Here is a 27,524-nt window from a genome sequence, read left to right on the forward strand (position 1 = left end):
ATTTCCAAATGATATTTTTAACGGATTTAACTGGGAACGTTTATTACGTTGCCCCCGGTATTACGTTATTTTATCGTGACAAAATGGAAAACGTAATAACGGGGTTCCACTGTATAGGAAAAATCTTTAAAAATCTTCTTCTCAAGAACCACTAAGCCAGAAAAGCTGAGATTTATATGAAAGCTTCCTTATATAATGCAGATTCTAAATTGTTAAAATCATGGCCCCCAGGGGTCGGATGGGGTCACAATAGGGGGTCAAAGTTTTACATACAAATATATAGGAAAAATCTTTAAAAATCTTCTTCTCAAGAACCACTGAGCCAGAAAAGTTGAGATTTATATGAAAGTTTCTTTATATAATGCAGATTCTAAATTGTTAAAATCATGGCCCCCGGGGGTCGGATGGGGCCACAATAGGGGATCAAAGTTTTACATACAAATGTATAGGGAAAATCTTTAAAACTCTTCTTCTCAAGAACCACTGAGCCAGAAAAGCTGAGATTTATATGAAAGCTTCCTTATATAATGCAGATTCTAAATTGTTAAAATCATGGCCTGCGGGGATCGGATGGGGCCACAATAGGGGGTCAAAGTTTTACATACAAATATATAGGGAAAATCTTTAAAAATCTTCTTCTCAAGAACCACTGAGCCAGAAAAGCTGAGATTTATATGAAAGCTTCCTTATATAATGCAGATTCTGAATTGTTAAAATCATGGCCCCCGGGGGTCGGATGGGGCCACAATAGGGGGTCAAAGTTTTACATACAAATATATAGGAAAAATCTTTAAAAATCTTTTTCCCAAGAACCACTAAGCCAGAAAAGCTGAGATTTATATGAAAGCTTCCTGATATAGTACAGATTCTAAATTGTTAAAATCATGGCCCCCGGGGATCGGATGGGGCCACAATAGGGGGTCAAAAGGTCAAAAAAAAATTTTTGTTTTGTTTTGTTGTTTTTTTTTTTTTATATAGTGCAGATTCAAGTTTGTTAAAATCATGGATCCCGGGGATTGGATGGGGCCTCAAGGGGGGCATCAAAGTTTTACATACAAATTTATAGGAAAAATCTTTTAAAATCTTCTTCTCAAGAACCACTGAGCCAGAAAAGCTGAGGTTTATATGAAAGCTTCCTGATATAGTGCAGATTATAAATTGTTAAGATCATGGCCCCCGGGGGTCGGATGGGGCCATAATAGGGGGTCAAAGTTTTACATACAAATATATAGGAAAAATCTTTAAAAATCTTCTTCCCAGAACCACTAAACCAGAAAAGCTGAGATTTATATGAAAGCTTTCTGATATAGTGCAGATTCAGGTTTCTTAAAATCATTGGCCCCCCCCCCCCCCCCTGGGGGTAGGATGGGGCCACAATAGGGGATCAAAGTTTTACATACAAATATATAGGGACAATCTTTAAAAATCTTCTTCTCAAGAACCATTGGGCCAAAGAAGTTCACATTTACATGAAAGCTTTCTGACATAGTGTAGATTGAAGTTTGCAAAAACCATGGCCTCCAGGGGAAGGTTTGGGGCCATAATAAGGACTACGGTTTTACATGCAAATAGATATGGAAAATCTTCTGATATGGACCAAGGTGACTCAGGTGAGCGATGTGGCCCATGGGCCTCTTGTTTTAATAATGGTTATTTCAGCTAGTGGTAAACTTCAGCATATATGATTTATCCACAAATTAGAGCAGAGCAGTGGTGGCATAATGAATAACGTTTTCACTTAGCAAGCACGCTACGTCAAGTTCAAACCCATGCTATGTCAAGTTCAAACCTGCACTATGACAAGTTCAAACCTGCGAATGAGCACATAATATCTGAATAAACAGTTAAATGTGAAAATTTTGAAGAAAGCAAAAAAGGAAAATTACAATTTTAAAAGAAATAGTGATAGTGTTTGTATATAATTGCTCTGTATGAAAAAGCAAGGTATTGAATATTTTTGGAAAATCTAACAGGAAGTATGAGTAAAAATAGCATAGAATATTTTTTTCAGAAAGTTTAGCATATACATTCTATAGCAAAATAAAAAAGCTCAGATTCAAAAAAAACTATGAATAGTTAAGCTGTTAACTTTTATTTTTTGAATATAAATATTATGGAAGTTCAGGAAAGGTCATTCTGATTTGATTGGTTTATTTGAGAGTTCTAGGTAATGCATGTATCTTTGGTGTTTTAGGTTTGCCATGGAATATCTCCAAGAGGACCACTTTGTTGTACAAGAACCTATTTCTTAAATGAGGGTAAGTTAATGAAAAATTGGATAGATTTTGTTTGAGTAAGACAGTAATGTGTAATGACTCCCCCATTGGAATGAAAAAAAGACTAATGGAGATAGTAGATGTTAATCGGATGTGATTTCTGTTATATTCCTACTGATATCTGAGTCCCTTAGACAGTAAATAGATAACTCTGTGTAATGTAGATTCCTATGATAAAATTGCCTTTCTGTCACGAGACTGCTTCCTGTATATTCTGAAGGAGTATTGACAAATTAGTGAGAAATCTATAGAGATTAGTGAGAAATTTATATGAAAAAAGTATAAATCTTTATAAATTGAAGTTTGGTTATAATGAACTTTTTTTCCCCGGCCCTGGAGGTTCACTGTGACCATGTTTTACTGTATTATGAAGTTTGGTTATAACGAACTATTTTTTTCCGGCCCTGGAGGTTCGTTATAACCAGGTTTTATTGTATAATGTATACACTTGAATTTTCCAAATTTACAATTTGAATCTAAAATTTATCATTTGCGATGCTGAAATTAACCATCAACATTAACCTAAAACAGTGTTTACCCTATTTTAGCACCGATTATGGCATGAATTTTGGCCTTGAAGTCCTTCAAGGCAGGCCTTTCTGTAAATGATTGATTGATTATGGTTTTACACCATTTTGGCAATATTTCAGCTGTGGTTAACTAATTCAATTATGTTTGGTTGTGAATGTTTGATTTTCCCTGAAGACCCCCTATGAGCGCACTCGTTTTCGAAAATCAGGGAAACAATCTTTTGCATGCGGGTAGGGGGTTGTGATCCCTTTCTCTAAATGAAATTATGATATTTTATAGGTTGCAATCTTGGGAACAATTTACAGTAGAATTTTTTTAGGGACACCCCTGCCCTGGAGTCAAAATTCATTAAAAAAAAACTTACAAAGAATTAGTCAACCTGTTTTTTGACGACCTTTTATACCGTTAGTTCTTGAAGTTAGTGTAGCCCACTAAGTCACACGGCTGTCACTGTAAGCCAAGGTTCCTCTTTGTCATGATTCGAATCCACCCCACACCATACTTACATTTCAATTTCACCTTTTCAACACTTTTTGTTTAATATTTTGAATTGTTTATATAATCTAGTTCCATGATCAATCTTCACACAAAAGGCATTTAAATGAGAGTAATTTGTAATTTCCCTGTACAACAAAGGCACTCAGTGGAACTATATCTTGAGGTTGCAGACTTTTAGTTCTAAGGACCATGATCATTCATTTTGTGTTACTCGACTCAAGTACATGTGCCATGTATACAAGCAGGCCAAGCAAAAATTGTTGTGTTTGCCAATCATGAACTGTTTTGTTGCTGCAGAAATACTGAAGAACAGACGTATTTCGTTGCCCCACCCTACTCTCACCTTCAAACCCTACCTGATGATACATTTGCATTGAGAGTCCCCTATACTTAAGATTTTACTAAGTATGGGAAAAAAAATCATTAATAAATGATTTTTTTGTGTCTCTTTCCTGTCTATGTCTTTAATATAATGACATTTGTAAAATATGTCTGAATGATGTGCAATAACTGTAATGACTGAACATTGTACAGCAGTAATTTAGTATGCATCGCCGTTATTCAGATTCTTACAACAACACAGACATCTAGTGATATAATAAGTGTAATGACTGAACATTGTACAGCAGTAATTTAGTATGCATCGCCGTTATTCAGATTCTTACAACAACACAGACATCTAGTGATATAATAAGTGTAATGACTGAACATTGTATAGCAGTAATTTAGTATGCATCGCCGTTATTCAGATTCTTACAACAACACAGACATCTAGTGATATATCATATATTCTCTGTAAAAAGTAAAATAATCATGTAAGCTAAGGATTCCAATTCTTTTTACATATATCCTGACTGGGTGATGATGTGCCACTAGAGAAATGATATCCCATTTTTGCGGTAGGACCTAACTTGTTTAGGTGTTGATGGGGATAAAGATGAGGCTGAAGAGTTCTGCAGTCATTAATTCTACATTGCATATTCATGGAATTGTGGTATGATGAATTCATGATGCGCCAGCATTTTTCGAAGGCCATTTGATTTACATTCCCAAATGAAGGTTATTTGTAATGCCAATGAAATGGACATTTACATAACAATTCAGTAATTCGGCCAAAACATAGTGGCTATTTATGTTTCTCGTTTAGATACAGAGACATTTTATTAGAAAGACACTACAGCTCATTTTCCACATTTTGATTAAGTGTTTTTTAAAACACGTATTGATAAAATGATAAAAATCATATGGATACAGACAATTTTGAACAATTTGGATGCATAAATTTGCTCTCAACTGCGCTTTGAAGATCATCCAGAATTCAAAGGTTATTCCCTGCTTCTTATAATTGAATAATTATAAATCATTATATTAACAGAAACCCTTCCATGTTCCTATTGACCAATGTTTTTACAACAAACATGTGTCGTCTTCAGATAAAAATAGCACTTACTTTATTTAAAGCAATGTCTTCGCTGCTAGTCCCAATGGTAGATTTAGAGGGGGGCCAGGACCCTTTCCCTTCTTTCACCACAAATTGTGAGTAAGACTCCAGAATTGGCACCCAAATTGGCAGAGTACTTTGGCTAATATTTGACTTTCACATCCCCCCTTCGGAATCCTAGATCCCCCACTGAGTCCTCCATGCATTTCTGTTTTCCAACGGTCATACTGATTCCTAAGTAAATTTTAGTTCACGAATGAGTTTTATCTCATCCTATTTTTACCTCTTTTCTCGTAGAATCTGTCAAAATTCTGGATCTATCCACTACACTTTCTCTCACTAGACAACATACTGCACTGTTTACCATTTATGTACATGCGTCTGAAGACCGAAAGGAGGAGACTCGATATTTTTTGTATAGGCCATCAAAAAGTATTAATTTTTATGCTAAAATGAGAATTTTCAACTTTAGATAAGTGTTATTTTCACAAAATTCATACATTCAACTATGCATCAAAAATTGAGAACGTGCTGGGAAAATTGTCATTTTATGATTTTTGGGCAAAATGAGCTGCAGTGTCTCTTTAATTATCTTGACCCTTAAAACAAAACAAGCAGGTGCTTGTAATTTGAGATTTCTAATACACCAATCAATGTAATATTTGAAAATATTAATTAAAACATGAAAATGGCACAGTCTCAAGAAATATGGAAGAATTTTACAGCAATTTTTTTTATTCATTGACCTTTACCAAAAACATTGATATGATGACAAACAAATAATACAACATATGCATGCTCTGGGTTCAGTGACACATTGCTCAGTATAAAACAAATTACAACATTTCCAGTCTTTAGTACACAACAGAATGACATTTCAATTCAGAAACCTCACTGAATTACAATAATTCAGATAATGACAAAAATGTACCATCTCTAGGTTCACTGTAAAGCACTGAAATTCAAATATGGTTTCAAATACTGTTCATTGTAAAGTTAGTCCTTAAAGACAGTGTATTTGATGAAATAATTAACTCTTGATTGCTTTATGATTTTGGGAATCTTGTTCCAAACGGAATTTTGACACATGATAGTACGTGTATGTTCTTGATGGTAGACAGGTATTCTGTTCATCAACAGCAGCATTCCCACATACTAATCAGGGTATGACGATACTGTTTGTGGCAGCAGAAGTAAAGCTGCTGGTTTAACACCAGATACATGTGGAACCAAACAGTTGCTATGTTACTAAATACTGTCACCATGGTGTTTTCCTGAAGAATGCCAATTAACGAATGGCACAGAAAGTTTAGGACACCCAAGGGAAACATCATAAGAACCATCAAGATGAGGAGCTTGAGGACAAGTTTGGTCTTAGCTCGTTCCTCTGCACGACTCTGATGAAAAATTAAGGTTGCACTAGAGCGGTAGGAAGTGTTAAATGTCTGAGAAATGTTTCCTCTCTTGAACATGAGAATTACCAATGCTATACACAATATAACTGTGAAGAATGTCGGTAAAAAAAGAGAAATACTTGATGTGTACCAGAAATAGACAACACTGAGTGTGTTGTTGTCCACTGGTTGGACATTTTGAACGAGGGCTACAGAAATATTTGACGTGTTTGTTGTGTCCGTGTGTATCTCCTCAGATATAAGGTTGTACTGCCACACAAAGGGCAGAGCACTGCTGATGGCTAACGATGAGATGATGCAGAGATAAAAAGGAGCATGCTTAAAGGACTGAACACATTGTTGGAGGCCCACGCCCAGGAGTGTCCACACAAAGGCATACCACACAGCCTCCCGACACACTAGCGTGTAATACTGAATGTGGACTAAATCTTTTAGATAACCTATATAGTGTGGCAAACATAGAATAATTGTGCACATGACCAACAGAATACTTTCCACACACAATGCTAACAGATAGGTCTCCAAGGATAGTCTGATCTGTCGAATAATGGTCACAAAGTTCAACAGCTGACTGAGCATGCCTAGCACAAGCACCATGGGAAGCAGCACATAGCACACGTAATTAGAAATTTCACACACGGTGTAGTAGGTAGTCCATGGTTCTGACTCTAAGTGTTCCATACAGAAGGAGTGCACTGTAAGACACAGGCGCGGAGGGATTAACAGGAGAGCTTCGTTACGGTACTCAGGCTCCAGCAAATACATTGCCAGAATTGAAGTGAAATTTCAGCACTATTGAAAATAAACACTGTGAGATTAAAATACGCTTATGCAGTATTCACCACATGCACACATCCCCTGGTTTTTCTCTCTTTGTCTTCTTCTTTTACATTAACCTGATTCCAAGGAGATTTTCATCTGCATTCATTTACAGGATGTCTAGTTATATCCATTCCAGCTTCAAATGGTGTAAAATCCGTAGCACTCCTAACAGAATATAAATGTTTTAAACATTAGGCTGGCATGACAATTAGCTGTAATTTAGCTTCCTATTTACTCCAAAACACAATGTATTTTTTAAACAAATACATCATTTCCTCAGAATTGGGTGTTGAAAAACAGTCCAGATAATGTTAGGATATATTATAGCTGTTCATTTGATAAATGTTTCCAGGTTAATTCTGATGATATTTGGTCTAAGAGCTTCTTATTTTCCACAAAATCTCATTAATTCTGTAAATGGAACGACACACTGCAGATTTCTAATCCAGAGTCAGTGTTTGGCTGTCATTTTTTTGATGCTTCACGATTCGTATTTCAATCTTTCCACAATTTCCCTGGATCAATACCTTGTAATTCTTGGAACAGACTTTTGTGCATCCAGATCTCTTTTTTCAACTTTGGTGAAAGTCTTCCCTCTGGTTTAATTTAGATTACTGTTGGTGTATTTTCACAGCAGAGATCCTGTTTTAATTGGCTGGATTGATGATTTCCAGCCTGGTATTTAATTGTCTCTCTGTCATTGAAATCAGACTGGAGCCTGACTTTGACTGGTCTCAGTGGATCTGCCTATGTGATGGTCACTTGACATTACCGTAGACATGAAATAATACCCCTGAGGTTGACAGGTGGGGTCATTTCAGTCACACCGAGGATCATCAACCTGTATCTGTTTTATCCTGATGTTGAATGTATCACAGTATGTATGGCGACTTGATGAGATGGAAATTAGGGATGTATGTTCAGAACTACAGTATGCTAGATGAAAAAAAAGCCTATTATAGCTAGTAAACTGTGCGAGTAACTTTAGAATAACGTCATCAAAGGCAGGTTCACTAAATTAATATACATATTGACTTGAAAGCTTTTAATATACCAACATAATCATTAACAGGTTTTTCTAGCCAAGAATAACTGACTGTGAACTACAATCTGTATGTATAATGTAGGGGGAATTATTGGATGTTTATAATTTGTAGTGTACAAACGTTCTATGAATTGATTAAAATGTTGTTACAACCGTAGTAATGTCATTAATTAGGATTCATCTGGTATTTCAAAGTTTCTATTCCAATCTACATTATCAAATATTGAATTATGAACTACAACATGCATAATCAAATTGAATTAAGAATTACTATGCACTCTTGAGGATTTTATTTGAGAGAGAGAGTTATATTAAATGAATTAGATAGAAAATGAAATAAATTTTTAGATCTTCCACGAAACTATTAATCCCTCTTCATCCATAGTTAGGAAATAACATTATCAGAGATTTTATCATTCATGATTTAAATAAAATTCACATGAAATCCTTATGTGCTTTATTTTCACTCCCACCTCCTCACCCACACTCCTTGCTTCACCTGTTCATACGTCCTTTAAATTACATTCCTCCCTTTTTCTGCAACCTCCCTTAAAACCACCTTATCCCTTCAACATGGATACAGAGGGGACTGGGGGTTCATCCCCCCGCCAGAGATTGGTAAATTATTTGTGTATTTGCCTATTTTATGTAGTTTCAGCTTTAAAGGTATTTTGTCATGAACATGCTACAGTTGTAAATAATATACATATGAATACATATGAATACATGGTACATGTAGGTACAAATATATCTGCCAAGCTGTTGATTTTTAATCAGTTGATTTCATCCAACATGTCTTTGTAATGTACTGCAGACTGCATCTATTTAAAATGCCCCAACGGCGTGTTTCTAAAAAAAAAAAAAAAAAACTACATGCACATCAATTTGATGCATGTGGAATTTTTTAAAATAATATCTCCCATTGTCAAGTAGTGTTTCCCAATGCTGGATGCTATAACCCTGGGGGGTGGGGTTTTTACTCCCACAGGGAAACATATTTTTTCAAACATTCTACTAGGCTGATAAAATGTGAGTAAATTTTGTATTTTACATGAACGTAAAATAATATATTGCCAATACTTAACTGATGTGAACTGTACACTTTTATTTAGCTGTGCCTTGTAAACTTCGATTTTTAGCATATTCAAAATGCAATGAAATCAGAGCTGATAGTATATTAATTATCACGGTTATTAATTAGCGTTATTATGTTTTATGATAATGGATATATAGGATTTTATAGTTTTAGTGCAGACCATTAATGAGCGTATTTGCATCAGTGCCAAAGGCACTAAAATACATATACCACCAATATAAATACACAATACAAAATATTCATGAAGGAACCAGCATTAACATCCCATGTATAGGGGAAGTGACCAGTTTGCAACAAGAAATGCTTGCCAGAAATTGTTGCTCACCAGTCTTACAGACTTTTCTTGGATGTGAATAATTAAGTAGTCTAGTTTATGTGTGTTGTGGGGGTATTCACTGATTATGCAAATAACCCCCTTGACTCCATTATTTTCTTATTTTCCCCCCATAGTACCCCCCCCCCCCCCCCCAATTTAAGACACAATTAGTCCTTCTATCTTGTGGTACAAGTTGTTTCGTATGGGCTTTTCATCTGAAATTGAAACTTTATAAACCCTAGATGAATGCTTGAAAACTGCTTCAACAGAATACAATCTCCAAAGACCATCTTCTATAACATTTCATAAATGGATTCATCACAATTATTTTCAGACAATGTCTACAGTCTGGATATTTAATTTTAGTGTATATTTTATGATGCAGGATCAATTTTTTTAGCATCAACACTTGACAAGTAATGGCATCATAAAACTAAGAAATGTGCTATAAAGTCTAATGGTCTAAAGCCTCCGATCAGTATCTTTATTGCGGGTCTTAATCTAATCTACCGTTATTACAAGGGGTTCTGTTATCCTAGGGAAACCACTTTGTTCCACACACTTCAGCCAGATGCTTGTATTTGTTATTGATTTCATGTAAATTTGGAGTTCTAAGGATTTTTTTTTGTTGGTCTGATACAATGTGAGCTCTCTAAGTAACTGTTGTATCGGGTATTGATTATTAACGTGCATTTAAGTGTCAATTTATCCATTACAGAGCCAAGCATGCGTGGCGCTAGAGCCACTCTCCAGAGCAAAACAGATGGAGGGACTCCTGCAGACACTGTGATGGCAGTTGAGGACCAGGATACAAAGTATGTCGCCTTTTGTGTCAGAAACAGCAGTACTTCTCCACAGACTTGTGGTCAATAATCTGAAGATGATTAGATAATGAGCAGTCCTTATCTGCTCATGTCGAATGGAACTCCTGAGAGCCCTGTGTGACATCATGTTGTTGTAAACTGACTGCGCTGCTTATATTTCACCACTTAACTGACAACATTTACAGCTGAAACAAATATACGTGTGTCACTTGGGCTATTACTTCTATCAATACTATTAAGAGAATGGAATTGCAGCAATTAGGAGACAATTTAGCATCTCTATTTAGTTTGGGGGTCAATACTTAAGGGGACATCTTTTAAAGAGGATATCATACAGTGCCATACATGTTCTAGCTGTCATCTTTGCAGGAATTCAAATTCCATTTGATAGTCCTAGTTGTAAACAGCAGTAAAATGGGAACATCAGCAATTTCCTATTATAAATGTATTGTGAATATTAAAAATTCTACAATGGTTCTCAGCCAACCTGAGCTGAAGGCTTTTTCTAATCAAAATAATTGTGTCTATGAAGCATAAATTATTCACCTTTTCTTTTTAAGCTAAAAAAAAAATACAAAGTCACTTTTCAACCGAACTTGCCATGAAGTATTCTTGGGTATAGGGGATTCAATGTTAGGCCAAAAAAAATATATGTTGGTTTCCACTTTCATCTCAAAATTATTAAAGGTCGTTAGGTGGGTAGTGTGTTTTTTTTTTTTTATTATACAGGTTGAATTATTTTTGAATGATTTAGTATTCTACTATGCATAAAACATAGTGATTATCTAGTAATCAAATGAAAGTTATATGATGCATCAAAACAGTTCTTCCACTGTAGTGTAAACAAAATCTGTTTCTGTGTTTTGGAAGTATTTGCATAACAAATAACTTAATAAATCAATAGATATACTCTTGTTGTAGTGATGACATTCACAAAATCTGTGAGAATGGAAAAAAATGTGTTAGGCTTGGTAGAAATTTTTAGGGTCGGTTGGGAAAGTGGAAACCAACATATTTTTATTTTTGGCCTTATTGAAATGAAGGATCATGCCCTACTCCAAGGGGAGATAATTAAAAATAGTGCATATAGGATGGAATGTTTTAAAAATCTTCTAAATTGATAAAGCCAAAACTTGTATGATAGCTTTTATTATATAATGAAGGTTCAAGTTTGTTCAAAGCCTGAGCTAGCACAGCTGAGGTTTGAAGCTTTTCTTTGGATTATATAAGAAAATTTAAAAGGAAGTAGATTTTAGAAGAATTTCCCTACATATCCATATGTAAAACTTGAACCCCTTCTTCTACACATCCTTATGTAAAACTTGAACCCCTTCTTCTACACATCCTTATGTAAAACTTGAACCCCCTCTCCTACGCATCCTTATGTAAAAGTTAAAACCTCTGTAGAGACTTGACTCCATTCAGACCCCAGGGATTATTGTGTAGATGAATATACAATGTACATGTACATGTTTATTATATAGCTAATAAATAGTGTATTATAAAATCTGCGTAAAATCTAGAGAATGGTAGCATTCAATATCCTGAGAATTTATTGAACGCTAACTTTGCATTGTGTAAATTGTGTGCACCCGAAACATTCCGAGTATGAGCGTTCAATATTGACCTTACCGAGACGACGTAAACATGCCAAAACGGCAGACGACGGTCCTCCGAATCTGACAGAGCTGGTATTTGATATTTACTTAAACAAAATGTTTTACTGTACATAAATTATGATGTCCCCATTTTCAAAATCAGTTTGCTTCATGCATCAATGACAGGTTTAATATTGAACAGTTAAGGAATGCACGCTGATTATTGCACACTTTCACCTTACATGTAGATGCCAATATTGATGAATTCTCGTCTATTTTGGAGTATTTTGATTGAAAAGGGATATAATTTAACAACTAAATACTTTAAAAGGCCAGTTATTGAACTTATATAAGCTCATTCATTTTGACAGCGAACTTGTGCCAATATTCACCAATATAAGTTCAATAACCCTATAATACACTACATGATAATGATTGAATACTTGTACATGCATTAATCTGACATATTGTACCCTTGCAGTTCTCAAGAAGAAAGATTTCCAAATTGCTTTCCCATGTATCCTTATATAAAAAAAAAAAACAATTTAGAATCCCTAATTTTAGACCCATCCAGACCCCAGAAGTCACTTAATTTTATACACAATGTGTTTACAAAATAATACATCTTTGATTATCTAATTGGGTTCATGTATGCAGTAACATTGATATCAAAAATTCATTTTTGCAAAACAGACAGAAGAGCATGATCAACATCATTTACCTCAAACTTCAGATTTATTGAAAATAATCAGCTAGTCCCCAGAAATTTTATTTATTGGTGTAGACCCGTGTATTCCAAAAGAAGCTACAATACGTAAAAAAAAATCTACTTCTCAACAACCACAAAGTTATGAGATTTGACAAGAATATGCCAGCATATCTGCATGGGATGTAGATTTCAGTTTGTTCACTCTATGACCCCAGGGGCTAGGATGAGGCCATGTCAGTGATTGAATGTTTTACATGAAAATGTAAGTGTTCAGGTGGAGTGATGATGCCCTTGGGCTTCTTGTTGTGCAAATGTCAAAAGGTTCCAATTCACTTCCTCATGTCAAAATGGTTACCACTTTCCCATAGAATAGGCAAATTGTACAGGCTTTACTGACATCACTGATACTGTTGGAATATGAAGACTTGAGTCCAAATGATTTTTACAACAGAATCCCCCACCTTTATGTTTATTTTCAAACAATCCCATTAATGGTGTCCTATGAAAACAATCTAGGATTTTTTTATCGTTATGAAGATTTCAAGATTGATTATATTGTTTACAGGATGCTGGTAGATATGTACTCCATCATGGTTGACAGTGTGTTGGAGGGAATTAAACAGTATTCAAAGACACTCAGTGTTCACAAGGTACTGTGTGTTATCTGCCAGCAGAGGTTTCTAACATTTCAGGGATAGACATTCACTTTTCATCTCACTTGCCCTTTGGGCAAGTAAACTTGACGTTTTACTTGTCCAAATGAAAAACTTAGTTGTCTGAAATATTTTAGACTCTAAAAAGCCTGTCAACCAGTAACTCTAATTATCTTAATTATCTCTCTCTGTCAATTGGTGATACAGTATGATCTACTAGAATGGGTCTTTGCTATAATCTGACGATTCGTTGAAGAAAACAACTCTATATAAAGTTGGGTTTTACTTTCTAATATTTTATATTCATCAAGATTAACACAATTATTATAATAATCACATTTTCTACTAAAAATATCACTTGCCCCATCGAGCAAGTGTGTATTGAGTTTCACTTGTCCAAACTGGGTTTTCACTTGCCCCTGGCCGGGCAATCAGACAACCGTTAATGTCGATCCCTGCATTTGTAGAGAGTCATAAGACTTGAGTAACAATATGCTGACTCTTATTTACCATGCTCTCTCAACAAAATCTTCAGGGTTACATTTAGAGTGCGTTTGAGACCGCCGATCTTCGCATAAGTACGAATTCCTGCCTATGCCGAGGACGCATCACGGGAACGGGTTCAAGGTGCAAGAACTCACACCACCTCTATAAGTAGTGTGGTTGAAGAACAAGAACATATTCATGTGCACATGTTCTTGTTCACGACTCTAAGAACGGAGCATTAGAACACCGGGAACGGCGATCTCGACTGCACTGTTGGAATTCTCAGTGATTTAAATAGAACGGCGATCTCGACTGCACTGTTGGAATTCTCAGTGATTTAAATAGAACGGCGATCTCGACTGCACTGTTGGAATTCTCAGTGATTTAAATAGTCATACTATATCTATCAAGATTCATACGCACAGTGTTCACATTTGTGAGGAAATGGCTTTCATTTCAATTGGTAAAGATATCAAAGACAAAAACATTGGAAATGTAAATATTGCAATATGTACAAATAACATGGAATGAAGTACGAAATATCTACAGTTGTGAATGATACATGTCTTTGGAAGATACACTACTTGCATGGCTGTGCCCTTGTTATAAAAGTGAATTGTATTCTAATTCAAAAAAAATACATAGTGAAAATTCAGTGTTTGTTTTCATTTGCACATATCATCTCTTTCCAATAAAAGTGTACTGTAGAATTGTGCACTATAATGGGGATTGAATTTTCATGATTTGAGCGTGTTCATTGGGGCTTCCTATATCGTAGTTTAGTTCTCTTGTTTGTGGAGGTTGGTTGCATGTCTGTATCACAAAAGCAATGCATATCAACAACCCCCTCCCCCATGAAATTTGATAATTTTACAGTACATGTATTTCATTAAAAATCCACCAAACTCAAGTAATATATGGTAGGTCTTTTATCCTGGATATAATGTAATATTTACGTTTCCAGTGTTTTTGCCTTTGGTATCTCTACAAATTGTTATGATTGCCATTTTCTTATGAATGTGTTGCTATTGTAACCAATGCATGCTTGAATACAGATAAATATAGTACATCTATTTTCTATTTTAAGGACTGGGAATTTTGACGGAAATGAAGGTAGAATGTAAATATAGAAATAACTTCATTTTTGAAATTACATGAGGGTATATACTACGGCGCTTCATGCTGGCGTTCTTTTCATGAAGCATGTTACAGTTCATACTACCGTGTATTTTCAAAAATGAAATTTATTTCCTTTAAGAATGTATGATATGCTGACTCCAATGTATATATTCTGATCTTTTTATGTATACTTGTGCCATGGTGGTGGATCAGATTTGTATTCTGATATTTATTTTTATCTAGACACGTGCCATGGTGGTGGATCAGATCTGTGAGGGATGCAGAACTTATCCTGTACTGAACAAATATATTCAAAGAAGGTAAGTCTTGCTTGTGAAGTAAATTTGTCACATTTAAAAAAAAATCTGCTATCTTCAATGTTTTAATTTCAATTTTACCATTTGACACTTTGATTAGAATTCAACAAAGGAAAGTTGATTTTTAAAGTTGCTTGAATATTTTTCAATTTACCATTTTCAGGTCGGATATTGTGTTCACTTTGGAAGCATATGATCAGGATGGCAGGTAGATGTTTTAGAAAAAAAATGTTTATCTTATAGTAATATTTTCACTAGTGAAGGTTTCTGATCTGCTAACCTTAGCCTTACCTGAGGGTGAGAGTAGCGGATCGGAGCCCTTGGCTCAAATACACTGTAGTACAGTTTCAATGATACGCTTGATTTATGTATTTTGCGGAAGCTTCTCTTTACCTAGATAAAAGATGTACTGAGTGGATCATTTGATATCTTAGTCTTGATCAATCATGATATGATATACAAACAATGATACATTGCTGGATCCAGTAAGTGCTCTACCAAGCCCCTGTCTTTGCTCCTCACGAAAATATTAACAGTTGTGAAGGAAAAACTTCAAACTTACTGTGTGGCTACATATGCCAGAAGTGGTGTAAATCAAATGTGGATTCAAAAAAATTCTAAAGGACTTTTAGCTAACTTGAAATCGCAAAACTTTATTCAGATCAACAACATCAAAACCTATGACTTTTCAACACTTTACACCACCATTCTCACGATAATTTAAAGACTAGACTTTTTGAAATCATAGACAGTTGCTTCTTCGACAGAAATGGAAATATTCATATCTAGTGATCAGTCATCCTAAAAATTACTTTGTTAAACACCACTCTGATTCCACGCACAAGTATTCTGAAGTTGAAATAAAAAATATGCTAGAGTTCCTCATTGACAATATCTTCGTGGTTTTTGGTAATCATGTCTTCCAACAGTCTGTCAGAATTCCCATGGGCACAAATTGTGCTCCTTTGTTAGCTGACCTGTTTTTATAATCATATGAAGCAGAATTTATTCTGAAACTTCTACGTGAGAAGAAAAAATCTCTTGCTGTGGCCTTCAGTTCGACATTTAGATATATTGATGAGGATTTATCTATTAACAATAATCATTTTCATTCATATGATGATTTGATATATGCCAGTGAACTCAAAATAAAAGACACCACAGAGTCGTCCACTTCTGCTTTCTACTTAGATATTCTATTAAAAGTAGATATTAACGGCAAACGAACAACTCAACTTCATGACAAATGGGATGATTTCAGCTTCTCCATCATCAACTTCCCATACTTATGTAGCAATATTCCATTATCACCTGCATATGGAGTTTATATCTCTCAACCAATTCGATACGCAAGAGCTTCTTCTGCGTATGGTCAGTTTTTAAATCAAGGCAAGCTACTGACAAACAAGTTGATAGCACAGAGGTTTCAACAGTCTCCTTTAAAGTCAGCATTATGCAAATTCTATGGTCATTATAACGATCTAGTTTTTTGCCAATTCAACCTATCATTGGGTCAAATGCTGTCTGACGTGTTTCATACCGATTGTTAGGCCGTTCTTGGCACACTGATTTTGACTACGGATAACTCTGTTTACCTGATCAAGATATTGGGCTCATGGTGGATGTGACCGGTTGACAGGGGATGCTTACTTCTCCTAGGCACCTGATCTCACCTCTGCTGTGTCCAGGGGTTCGTGTTTGCTAAACTATCTATTTTGTATTGCTTATGGGAGTTATGAGATTGATCACTGTTCGTTATCTTCACCTTCATGATATTGACATCCTTTTCAAAAGAAAAACTGTTTGTAAGGCATTAGAATTCATTTGAACTTGATATATATATGGAGTAAAAGGATTTCTACAGATGATATTTACATTTCCAGTTCTTTTTGCCTTCATTGTAAAGACAGCCATTTCCTTATTAATGTATTGCAGTTGTAAACAATGCATGTATAAATTTTTATAGATATACTACGTCAATATTGATATTGACAGCTTGGAATTCTGACAGAAATGAAAGTAGAATGTAAATATATGAAATAAATTTCATTTTAAAAAACATATGAGGGTATGAACTGCAACGCTTCATGTGCATACTTTTCATGAAGTGCATGTAATGAAAAATATGAAGCTTTACAGTTCATACTCTCAGGTATTTTCATAAATAAAATTTATTTCTTAGATAAAGCTGACAAAATATTATATATCTTATATAAAAGCATCAGATTATTTAATCTGCAATTATATAGGTAATCATTTATGTCATTTATGAATGCATGTTATTGTCATTTATGAATGCAATGCTTTTGTTTTTTAATTCACACAATAAGCACGACTGAATGTTGATGGAAGATTGTGGAAAACTAAAGTGAGCTTTTCTGATCACTTTTTGTCTGTCTTTCCATCCATCTGTCTGTCTGTAAACTTTTAACATTTTCAACTTCTTCTCCAGAATCATAGGGCTGATTTCAACTAAACTTTTCACAAAGCACACATGGGTAAAGAAGATTGAAGTTTGTTCAAATGAATCGCTGCACACTTTTTGAAGTGGAGATAATTCGGAATCAAAATTTTGCGGTATAATTCTTTTAAAAATCTTCTTAAGAACCATTGAGCCATTTTCAATTGAACTTGGCACAAATCATCCTCAAGTAAAGGGAATCAAATGAAGGATCACGCTTCTTCCAAGAGGAGATAATCAAGAAAAGGCAAAATATGGAGAGGTCATTTAGAAATCTTCTTAATAACCACTGGGCCGGAAAAGTTGAAATGAAGTAGATTCAAGTTTGTTCAAATTACAGCCCCCAAGGTGTACAGTGGGGCTTCAATAGAGGATCAAAGTTTTAAATGGGAGTATATAGGAACAGGGCCATAATTAGTCATATCAATATGCAGTCATCCCTAGGTAGTATGGGTCTGCACACAAGTTTTGAATGGTGAGTAATAGAGCTCTTAAGTTTCAAATGTGCATTCCTTGTAACAAGACTTTTAACTTTGTGACCTTGACCTTGGAGTTAAATCTACTTTTAAGGAAACCTAACCCATTCAGTTTCTCCTGAGCTATTTGAGGTAGAGCTATATAGATTTCCTATGGGAAGACCTTTCATCTTTGACCTTGTGACCTTGACCTTCTCCAGAACTACAAGACCATGTTAGTCATATTGGTATTGAGGCATTCCCATTTTGTGTGAATTCAAGTTTGGTTATGTCATAACCCTTTGGGGCTAGGTTGGGTCCACAATATAGGGTCAAAATTTTCATTGGAATAAATATTGAAAAAAAATCTTTTAAAATCACAACAGCAGGGTTATGGTGACTCAGGTGAGCAATGTGGCCCATGAACCTTTTGTTTTGAATTTCAGGAATCAGTCGGTAGAGGAAGGTAGTCGCAGTCTGATGTTGAAGTCTGCCAGTATTTGTCTGTATGACGTACCCAGCACACTTATTCCCAGCAAAACACTGGGCTCTCTGGTGTTCTCGGAAATCTTTCAAGACTCGGTCATCTCAGTGCAGAGAGAAGGTAGCGTGATGATGAGGCAGTAACATGTTAGCTTATATTTGTTAACACTGAGATGTAACTGTTAAAACATCTTGTATAAATGTCCATAGACAATACATTATGATTTAGTGTGGGTCATAAAAAGTCTTAATTTCTATCAAAATGGTACATTGTACAAATGTAGTTACTTGTTTGTAGATGGAACTCTAGAACTGAGTGGGGAAACTTTGGTTCTGACGTCCTTTATACCGAGGTACAAGAACTGGCCTGTAAGTACACACTATAATTATAGCATGTCGATGAGGTGCATAATGATATTCTACCACAGTTATTGCACAGATCAAAGGAATGCTGTGGTCATTATTCTGTGATATACCTTCATACATAATAACTGATTATGAGAAAATTGATACACATCTCACTTGCAATTTGTGGTTTGCTAATACTATTATATATTATTATATTCTTTATTGCTTAAGACATATGTCTTATCACATCACTTTCATAAATACATGTACATAAAAGTGACATTGTATGGCAGTGTACTAATTCAAGCAAGCAACGGAGAATGACTTAAACAAGGTTTTCTCGCAACTTAAGTGCAAGACATAAATATTTCCATAAATTACAAAGTTTGTGTACATTATGAACACTTAATAATTGTACAAATTTGAAAACAGATGGTTTTTACCAATAATACTTTTTGATATATCTATGTTGAAATTCCTCGTAATGAGGACAAATTAATATAAAGTGGTATTTGTCCTCTGTCATTTTTACAAAATTTACATAACATACTCTATTTTCTCTAAGTATATTGTTATGGCAGCCTGTTTCAATTTCAAGATTATGAGAGGATAGTCTAATTCGACAAATGTGTCTTTTATACATATTAGGTATAGGTTTACAAAGGTAATACTGTAACGAAAAGTGATCAATAACATGTTTCTAAATAATACACTTTGAAGAACAATTAATTTGTTCAACTAAACTTTGAACACACCTATCAGTCAACCTCTGTTTTATAATAGGAAAGAAAAGTTTAGAAGTTGCATTCTCCTGATCACACCAAATATATCCTAACCCTATATCGTACAATATTTGTTTGATGCAATAGGCCCAGTTTTTGCTACAATTTTTCATTCTATCACAGTTGTAATATAATTCATCGTAACAATTTCTAATTATACAATTTTCACTATGCAACACTTTAAACCAAAATTTGAACATTCTGAAGAATCGAATAATACAACAATGAAGTTGATAACTGATAATTTAATTTTCTTGTCATAAACATTAATCAATATATATAGTGCAAAACAAATTTATAAATGACTGAAGAATATTTGGCATTCAATATAAATCAATAGGGGCGAAACGATGCATCGCGATGCGACCGAATCGCGATGTAGTGGTCTCGAATCGATGTTCAATTTATTCGGGGTCTGTTTCGGTTCGATACGGTTCTAAAATCATAGCACACATTGCTCTTCATAACACAGTTTCTGATTAGCCAATGGAATTGAAAATTGCCCAATCCAATCAACATACGAGTTAACTTTGCTTTATCAAAACGGATGCAGTCGATTTGAAAAGTGCACCCCCAATGTATAAATCCTGGGTATTGCGACATTTCGGCTTTAGAACAAGTGATAAGAGTGTTGCTCTATGTTAAACGTTTTTACATTATGTAGAATTGATTTGCAGAGAGCAATAAATACAACGAAACATAAGAAAATCTTAACATTAAAAAGAATTTGGTACATGCTATTGTATCGAATCGAAAATCATCGAATCGAGACTATAGTATCGAAAATCGAATTGAATCGAGAAGGTAATGTATCGTTTTACCCCTATAAATCAATTGTCTGCATTCTGAGATCGATACACATTTAACAAACGTGTAATTAGCAAAGCTTAGACTGAGTTCACACAATTTAGAAATTGAAAGAGGAAGACATATTGGAGTTGAGCTTAATAATAGAATTTGTAAACTGTGCAATTGTAATAATATAGAAAATGAAACTCACTTCCTATGGCAGGGGTCGAAATTAACTTTTTCTACCACAGGCTAATTTTAGCCTGTGGGTTAAAAATCCACAGGCTAAAATGAAAACCTACAAGCTAAAATAAAAATAATGAAGCAGTGCTCTTTTTTATATATTTTTTTAAATCAATGATTTTCCCCATCATTATTGAGCCTAGTGGGTCAACAGGCAGCGTTTGGACAACACACTAAGTTGCGTAAGTCATATGGTGCAATGTCTAGGTCTCTTGATTATCGCACCTCTAACAGTCTAATCCACAACTTGTTTACCGCAGGTCTAGATCCAGACTTCCAATTTCCTCAATATGACAATAAATTTAGATAGGACATTTTCATGATTCTGATAAAAATAACTACCAGAAGACTTGGTAAAACATAGACTCCGATATTTTTTTGTAGATAAATGAATTACAAAAACATCATATTTGGAATTATTCAATTTAATCACCCCTATAGGTGAACAGGACTCGTGACACATGTCGATATGCGATGTCCGACCTCTAAAACATTTATTTGACTCCGAGTTTCTTAAAAAAATCATAAAAGAAAAATCCGGATAGAAACGTTTCGGTGATTGAAATCGGTCGTTCATGTAAGCATTTGTATGATTCAGAGTGCAAGTTTAAGAAAAGCGAATAGCGCATCACTGTATAAAACGGATACAATACGATCATAGTTTGTAAATCACCACTCACTAAGATTTTCGAGTGTCCATTATTTTTACTCGCTATTTTTCAAATGTACTCGCAATTTGCGAGTATTTCTCGCTAATTTCGAGCCCTGCTATGGTTGTGTAAATGTTATGAACAAGAAAGAGAATCCCTATACAATAAATTATTTATGTTACATAACTTTGATTACAAGCTGATCAATGATGACAATATTAGGTCAAGGTTATTAATATTATTGAATTCCAAGTCCTATAATGTATTAAAATGCCTGTGTAAATTTATCGAAGATTTGTCAAATAAAAGGAATTTCTTAAAGCAACAGATTCTAATATGACTACATAAATTATCATGAGAAAGTCCTATGACTATTCCTATATGTATGTATTATGACTCCATATACTATACCTATATACCTATTATGGTCCCTTTATCTCATGTACACCTTATATACAGTGTAATATAACATAATATGATTTTGTCTGGTGCCATATTCATGCATTCAAATCACTAATTGTATTTTGAATATTATTGTTTCTATGGTATAATCTATAATATGTGCCTTTGCCAGTAATTGTTATTGTGCTTGTGCAAATAAATCATTGTCATTGTAATAATTACGAGAAATGACTAAAGTACATTATATTTGTCTCGATGGATCATTGTCTAATTTGCCCTGGGAGACAAAGTTTGTGTTGGAGTAGACAAGATGTTGTAAAAGTACTGTGTAAAGAAGAAAATGGAAAAGGAGGAAGGGGAATCGGGGGTGATAATTAGCATTGAAATGTACATTGAAACAGACTAGGTGTGGAATTTATAGGCACTTCTAACTGTAGGTAGATCATGCTAATGTGTTTATATACATCTGACTGAGCACAGAACTTATCTGTTCATAAACATGATGAACATGTGCTTATACCGACAGATTTTGAAACTTTTGCCTTTTTAGCTCTTCCGAGCCAAAGGCTCAAAGAGCTAATGCTATGGCCATTTGTACGGTGTGCAGTGTGCGTAAACTTTTTAGAAAAAGGGCTATAACTCAAGAACCCCTTCGCCAATTTTTTTCAAATTTGTAACAGGGTATCATTGGCCCAAGGGCTTTCATACATACTAAATACAGGGATGTGACCCTTTAACAAGGGGAGATAATCAGGAAAATACAAACAAAAGTAGTGGTTGCTAAAAAATCTTCTTCTCAAGAACCACCGGGCAGATTATCACCAAACTTACACATAAGGATGAGGATATGTTGTAGATTAAAAATTGTTCAAGGCATTACCCTGGGGCAAAGGGCGTGGTCTCAAGGTCACTTCAAAGTTGACCTAAATTTATATTTCCTTAAATCTTCGATATTTTAGTCATTATAAGGACTAGGATCATCAAATTTTGACAGTTGATGCATCTTAGGACCTTGTGTCAAGTTGTCTCAAAAGTAGGTCACGGTGACCTACTTTTTGAATTTTGCAGGTATTTATTTTAAAATTAATTTTGATGCATATCTTGGACACTTTGAAGCCTATGATCATCAAAACTTGTCAGTTGGTGGATCATGGGACCTTGAAATGTGTCATCTGAAAAATAGGTCACCGTGACCTACTTTCTGAATTTTATGGCTTATCATTTATAGATATATTTTAAGTTGTTATTTCAAATACCGAGAGGTTTAGAATCATCAAACTTTGTAAGTTGATGCATCTTGAGGCCTTGAAACATATTTATAAAAAAAATAGGTCACAGTGACCTACTTTTTGAATTTTGCAGATATTCAAATTTCACATTTTCAATTTTAGATGCATATTTTGGGCACTGTAAAACCTAGGATCATCAAACTTTGTCAGTTGATGCGTCTTCAGTCTTCGGTTTGTGTCGACCAAAAAATAGGTCACCGTGGCCTACTTTTGGTATTTGACAGCTAAATTACTATATTTCAGACACTATTTGACCTACAATCATCAAACTTTGTCAGTTGATGCATCTTGAGTCTTCGGAGTGTATCGACCAAAAAGTAGGTCACTGTGACCTACTTTTGGCATTTGACAGTTATATTTATATATTTCAGTCACTAATTGACCTACAATCATCAAACTTTGACAGTTGATGCATCTTGAGTCTACGGAGTGTGTTGACCAAAAAGTAGGTCACCTTGACCTACTTTTGGAATTTGACGGCTATATTTATATATTTCAGATACTATTTGACCTACAGTCATCAAACTTTGTCAGTTGATGGGTCTTGCATGTTCGAAGGGTTTCAACCAAAACGTAGGTCAAGGTGACCTACTTTTGGAATTGGACGGCTATATTTATATATTTCAGATACTATTTGACCTACAGTCATCAAACTTTGTCAGTTGTTGGGTCTTGCATGTTTGAAGGGTGTTGACGAAAAAGTAGGTCACCTTGACCTACTTTTGGAATTTGATGGCTATATTTATATATTTCAGATACTATTTGACCTACAGTCATCAAACTTTGTCAGTTGATGGGTCTTGCATGTTCGGAGTTCGCTGACCAAAAAGTAGGTCACCATGACCTACGATTGGAATTTGACAGCTATATTTCAATATTCAGATACTAATTGGCTTAAAATTATTAAACTTTGTCAGTTGATATTTCTTGGGTTCTCAAAATGTGTAAACCAAAAAGTAGGTCACATTGACCTACTTTTTTTGAATTCTTAGGATTTAACTAAAGATTTAGAATACTAAGAGGCTAAGAATAGAAATGGTGGGGTTGTACAATTTATCAGAAGAGCGATTCTAGGCCCTTGGGCCTCTTGTTTGATGGTGTTCCAGGTGTTTTCTTTTCTTTGGGATCATAGTAGTAAAGCCATGTTTCATTGGTTGTAAATCCATGTTTCATTGGTTGTAAAGCCACGTTTCATTGGTTGTTATGATTCTATCCAAGAATTGTTCTCTGCTGGTTTGGAATCACCAAAGAAATTCTAGGAACACAAAAATCTTGTCTGTTTTTCTTCATCTTTCAAAATCCAGGGTACCCAGTGTGCACATACCCTTTACATACCTACGTTTTTGGGAAGTAACAGGTGAAGGGAGGATTTACTAATCCCTGTCATGTCTTCCATCTCTTTCACTGTCCAACATCTGTCTTTATGAATTATGTCATTCAGAATTTCTATGATTTTTTAAAAATCCATTTCTTGCGATCAGCCTCTCTTTCCTGACTTAGTGTCGTCATATTCATCCTTTTATCTCTTATTATGCCATTTGAATACCAAAGGGTGTAAAACATTTCTGTGATTTTGTTGATTTCAGCTTATTGTCGGTCTCAGTTGGTATCAGTCGGAGGTGTATACAAAATTTTATAACTTCCTGGTGCCTCTGATGTTGACATTGATACTTCTCTACAAACTCATGCTTCAAACTGTCGTAAAACATGTCATAAGATTTTTAATGTTTACATCATGATAAAGAAATTTAGAGGGAATATTTAGGAACATTTGAAAACTAGTATATGTACTATTGTTTAAAAGTCAATTTGGAATGTACTATCCTTTGTCCTCATGACTAATTTTTTTTAGGATAATTGTAATTGGCTGTTTTTGACATTGTGCTGCCTCCGAGTTTAATTACATAACATACCTGTACTTAACCTGCTGAATCACATACAGTATTTATTATTTTTACTTTAATTTTTTCTCATTTGTTCTTTTAGTGGTACAAGTTTCATTTCTCTGTGACTTCAGTTTACTGAAGAATGCTGCTTGTCCACGGTACATGTATTTTGGACAACCCTTATATATATAAACACACACACATACATATATATATATACAGTCAAACCTCATTATCTCAAACTCAATGGGACCAAGAAAAGAATTCAATATATTCAAGGATTCGAGATATCAAGGTTAAAATATATTAAGAATAAGTGGTTGGGACTTCTGAATCACATCAATCCATGGTATTTGATATATCGGTGTTTGAGATACTGGTATTCCAGCTCTATGTGTATGTATTAAAATGAATGTGGTTGAACAATAGAAAAGGTGTTTTTTTCCTTCTTTAAAGCTTTGCAGCAAGATGGATCCCTCTAGTTCTCTACATAGTCTTGAAAAGTATGGCTGCCTTCTGTTACCCGGGGAAACAGTGAGAGTTTGTACGAACAGAAATCTCACTCAGCCAGTAACTGCAGGTAGGCATACCATATATACTCGCCTATAAGTCGGATATTTGGGAGTCAATTTTTGGTCCAAAACTCTATGTCTGACTTATAGGCGCGTCCTAAGAAGATTGGTATTTTTCTGGGCGGCGTAATGTAGTGTTTTTAAACAACTCCGACGATTATCATGGACTACCACACAGATGATTATTGTTCACAAATATCTAGACATATTGTATTGTTTATGTATTTTAAAATTATGTATAAAGTACAAGTATTTACATATTTTTATCTAGTTAAAAATTATTTACATACCGGTAACTAATACTTTCAATTCAACTAATCTATCGTTTATCGGTAAAATTGAATTACGAACCCGATTTAATATTGAAATATTCATATGTATACCGGCTGAAATATATTTCACAAAAGATGGAATATTGTTAACAGCTAATTTAGATTATCATTCTTGACTCTTAAAACCTCTATTGTTGATACAATGAATTATACCGGAATCCCACAATAACAGTTTTCGAGAGGCGCGTGCCACTAAGTAAACACGGTGTCAGGTACTGGTAATTAGGAGACCATGATTGCTTAGGTAAACAAGGGATCATCGTCCATAATAGATTAAGGGTTGCGTTTAAACCCCAAACAGATATGACTTGGATATTGAGCACCTCTTAATTGTTAATTTCTCAAAATATTATTTGAAACATAGGTAAAAACACTAGAGCAATGACTTGAAATTGTCAACCTATTCTGACAAAAATTTGTACCGACTTATAAGCGGGTCAATGGCAAATTCCTACAAAATAACCTTAAAAAATACAACCGACTTATAGGTGAGTATATACAGTAGATGACATTCACTTAATCAACAGATAGGGGAAAAAAACTGTGCTGACCAAATTTTAATGCAAACCAGCTGATAATAGTTAAAAAACAAGGACGGCCAGTTATGAATGTTAGAAATATAAATTCTGAGTGTGTAAAGGACATTAAACCTTTATGATGATTTTTTTTTTGTAGCCGAGCTGTATGCCTATGAGTCTGCCATAGTCCTTGTCTTTCAGAGAGCCATAACTTTGTCTTTGGATAAGGATAGCATTATGTCAATGCAAATGTTTGTTGGGGTAAGGATTGAGAGGGGAAAATAAGGTTGTAGCCTGGGGCAAAATTGTATTTGATCCTTTTACATAATTTCAAAGTACATGTATATCTACATACTAAAAATGTAAGGACTGTCTAATTCAGAGAGTGAAAATAATATGGCATCATTTCTTCAGAAGAAAATAATTATTTTAGTCATACAAGAAATTCTAAACCACTGGGTAATTGGAACATATGAATTTTTTCTAAGATATTTCCAGAAGATGTGTTTTATCCATGGTGATGTGATGAATTGTTTTGTCAGGAAACTTCAGAGGCTTTGTCAGTACTTATGGTTAAAGTCTCTCCGTCCAGCAGTATCCCAGCATTCCTCCAATCTGATGACGGCATCATCTATATCACAATGGTCCCAAAGTCCAAGGCAAAATTGTGTCTTTTCCAAGAAGTAAGTCACATATCTCGTACAAAATTTTGTATCTTACAAGTGTACATGTTATCATTTACAGTAGACCTTATTCTGCAATCTTGCCTTGTCAAATTTTAAAGCAAGACATAATTTTCATAAAAAACAATTTACGGGTAGCTTATTTTTGCATTGAGATACCTATCAATGTTTATGTGAAAATAAAGCTTTTGTAAATAAAATGTCATTTATAGTAATATGGGAAACAATTGGTTTGAAAGGGACCTGCTAATCACTGTATATTTCATGTTCATTTTAATTCTAAACTTCTACAGTGTGGTAAATTTCATGTGTAGTGGTATTGATTACTATCATGTATGAAAAATTCCGTGTTTATCATATTTAAAAATGCTTGATTAACAAACTGTATGTGCATTTGATTAACAAACTGTATGTGCATTTGATTAACAAACTGTATGTGCATTTGTATGTGCATTTGATTAACAAATTGAATGTGCATTTGATTA

At 34.6% G+C, this 27,524-nt stretch overlaps 1 protein-coding gene across 1 annotated transcript in view; it reads left to right on the forward strand.

Annotated features, from left to right (window-relative positions):
* The window catches only part of LOC125658491 (dynein axonemal assembly factor 9-like), a 72,553-nt gene that overhangs the window by 27,035 nt on the left and 17,994 nt on the right, over positions 1–27,524 (forward strand). Inside the window, exons 14-23 of the mRNA XM_048889763.2 lie at positions 2,195–2,258; positions 10,159–10,255; positions 13,137–13,221; positions 15,073–15,149; positions 15,310–15,354; positions 18,509–18,666; positions 18,844–18,914; positions 25,391–25,514; positions 26,514–26,617; positions 26,899–27,039. Coding sequence (XP_048745720.2) covers positions 2,195–2,258; positions 10,159–10,255; positions 13,137–13,221; positions 15,073–15,149; positions 15,310–15,354; positions 18,509–18,666; positions 18,844–18,914; positions 25,391–25,514; positions 26,514–26,617; positions 26,899–27,039 — 966 coding nt within the window. The remainder of the gene's footprint in view (positions 1–2,194; positions 2,259–10,158; positions 10,256–13,136; positions 13,222–15,072; positions 15,150–15,309; positions 15,355–18,508; positions 18,667–18,843; positions 18,915–25,390; positions 25,515–26,513; positions 26,618–26,898; positions 27,040–27,524) is intronic.

Source organism: Ostrea edulis, chromosome 9 (assembly GCF_947568905.1).
Source record: "Ostrea edulis chromosome 9, xbOstEdul1.1, whole genome shotgun sequence".
NCBI classification, from domain to species: Eukaryota; Metazoa; Mollusca; class Bivalvia; order Ostreida; family Ostreidae; genus Ostrea; species Ostrea edulis.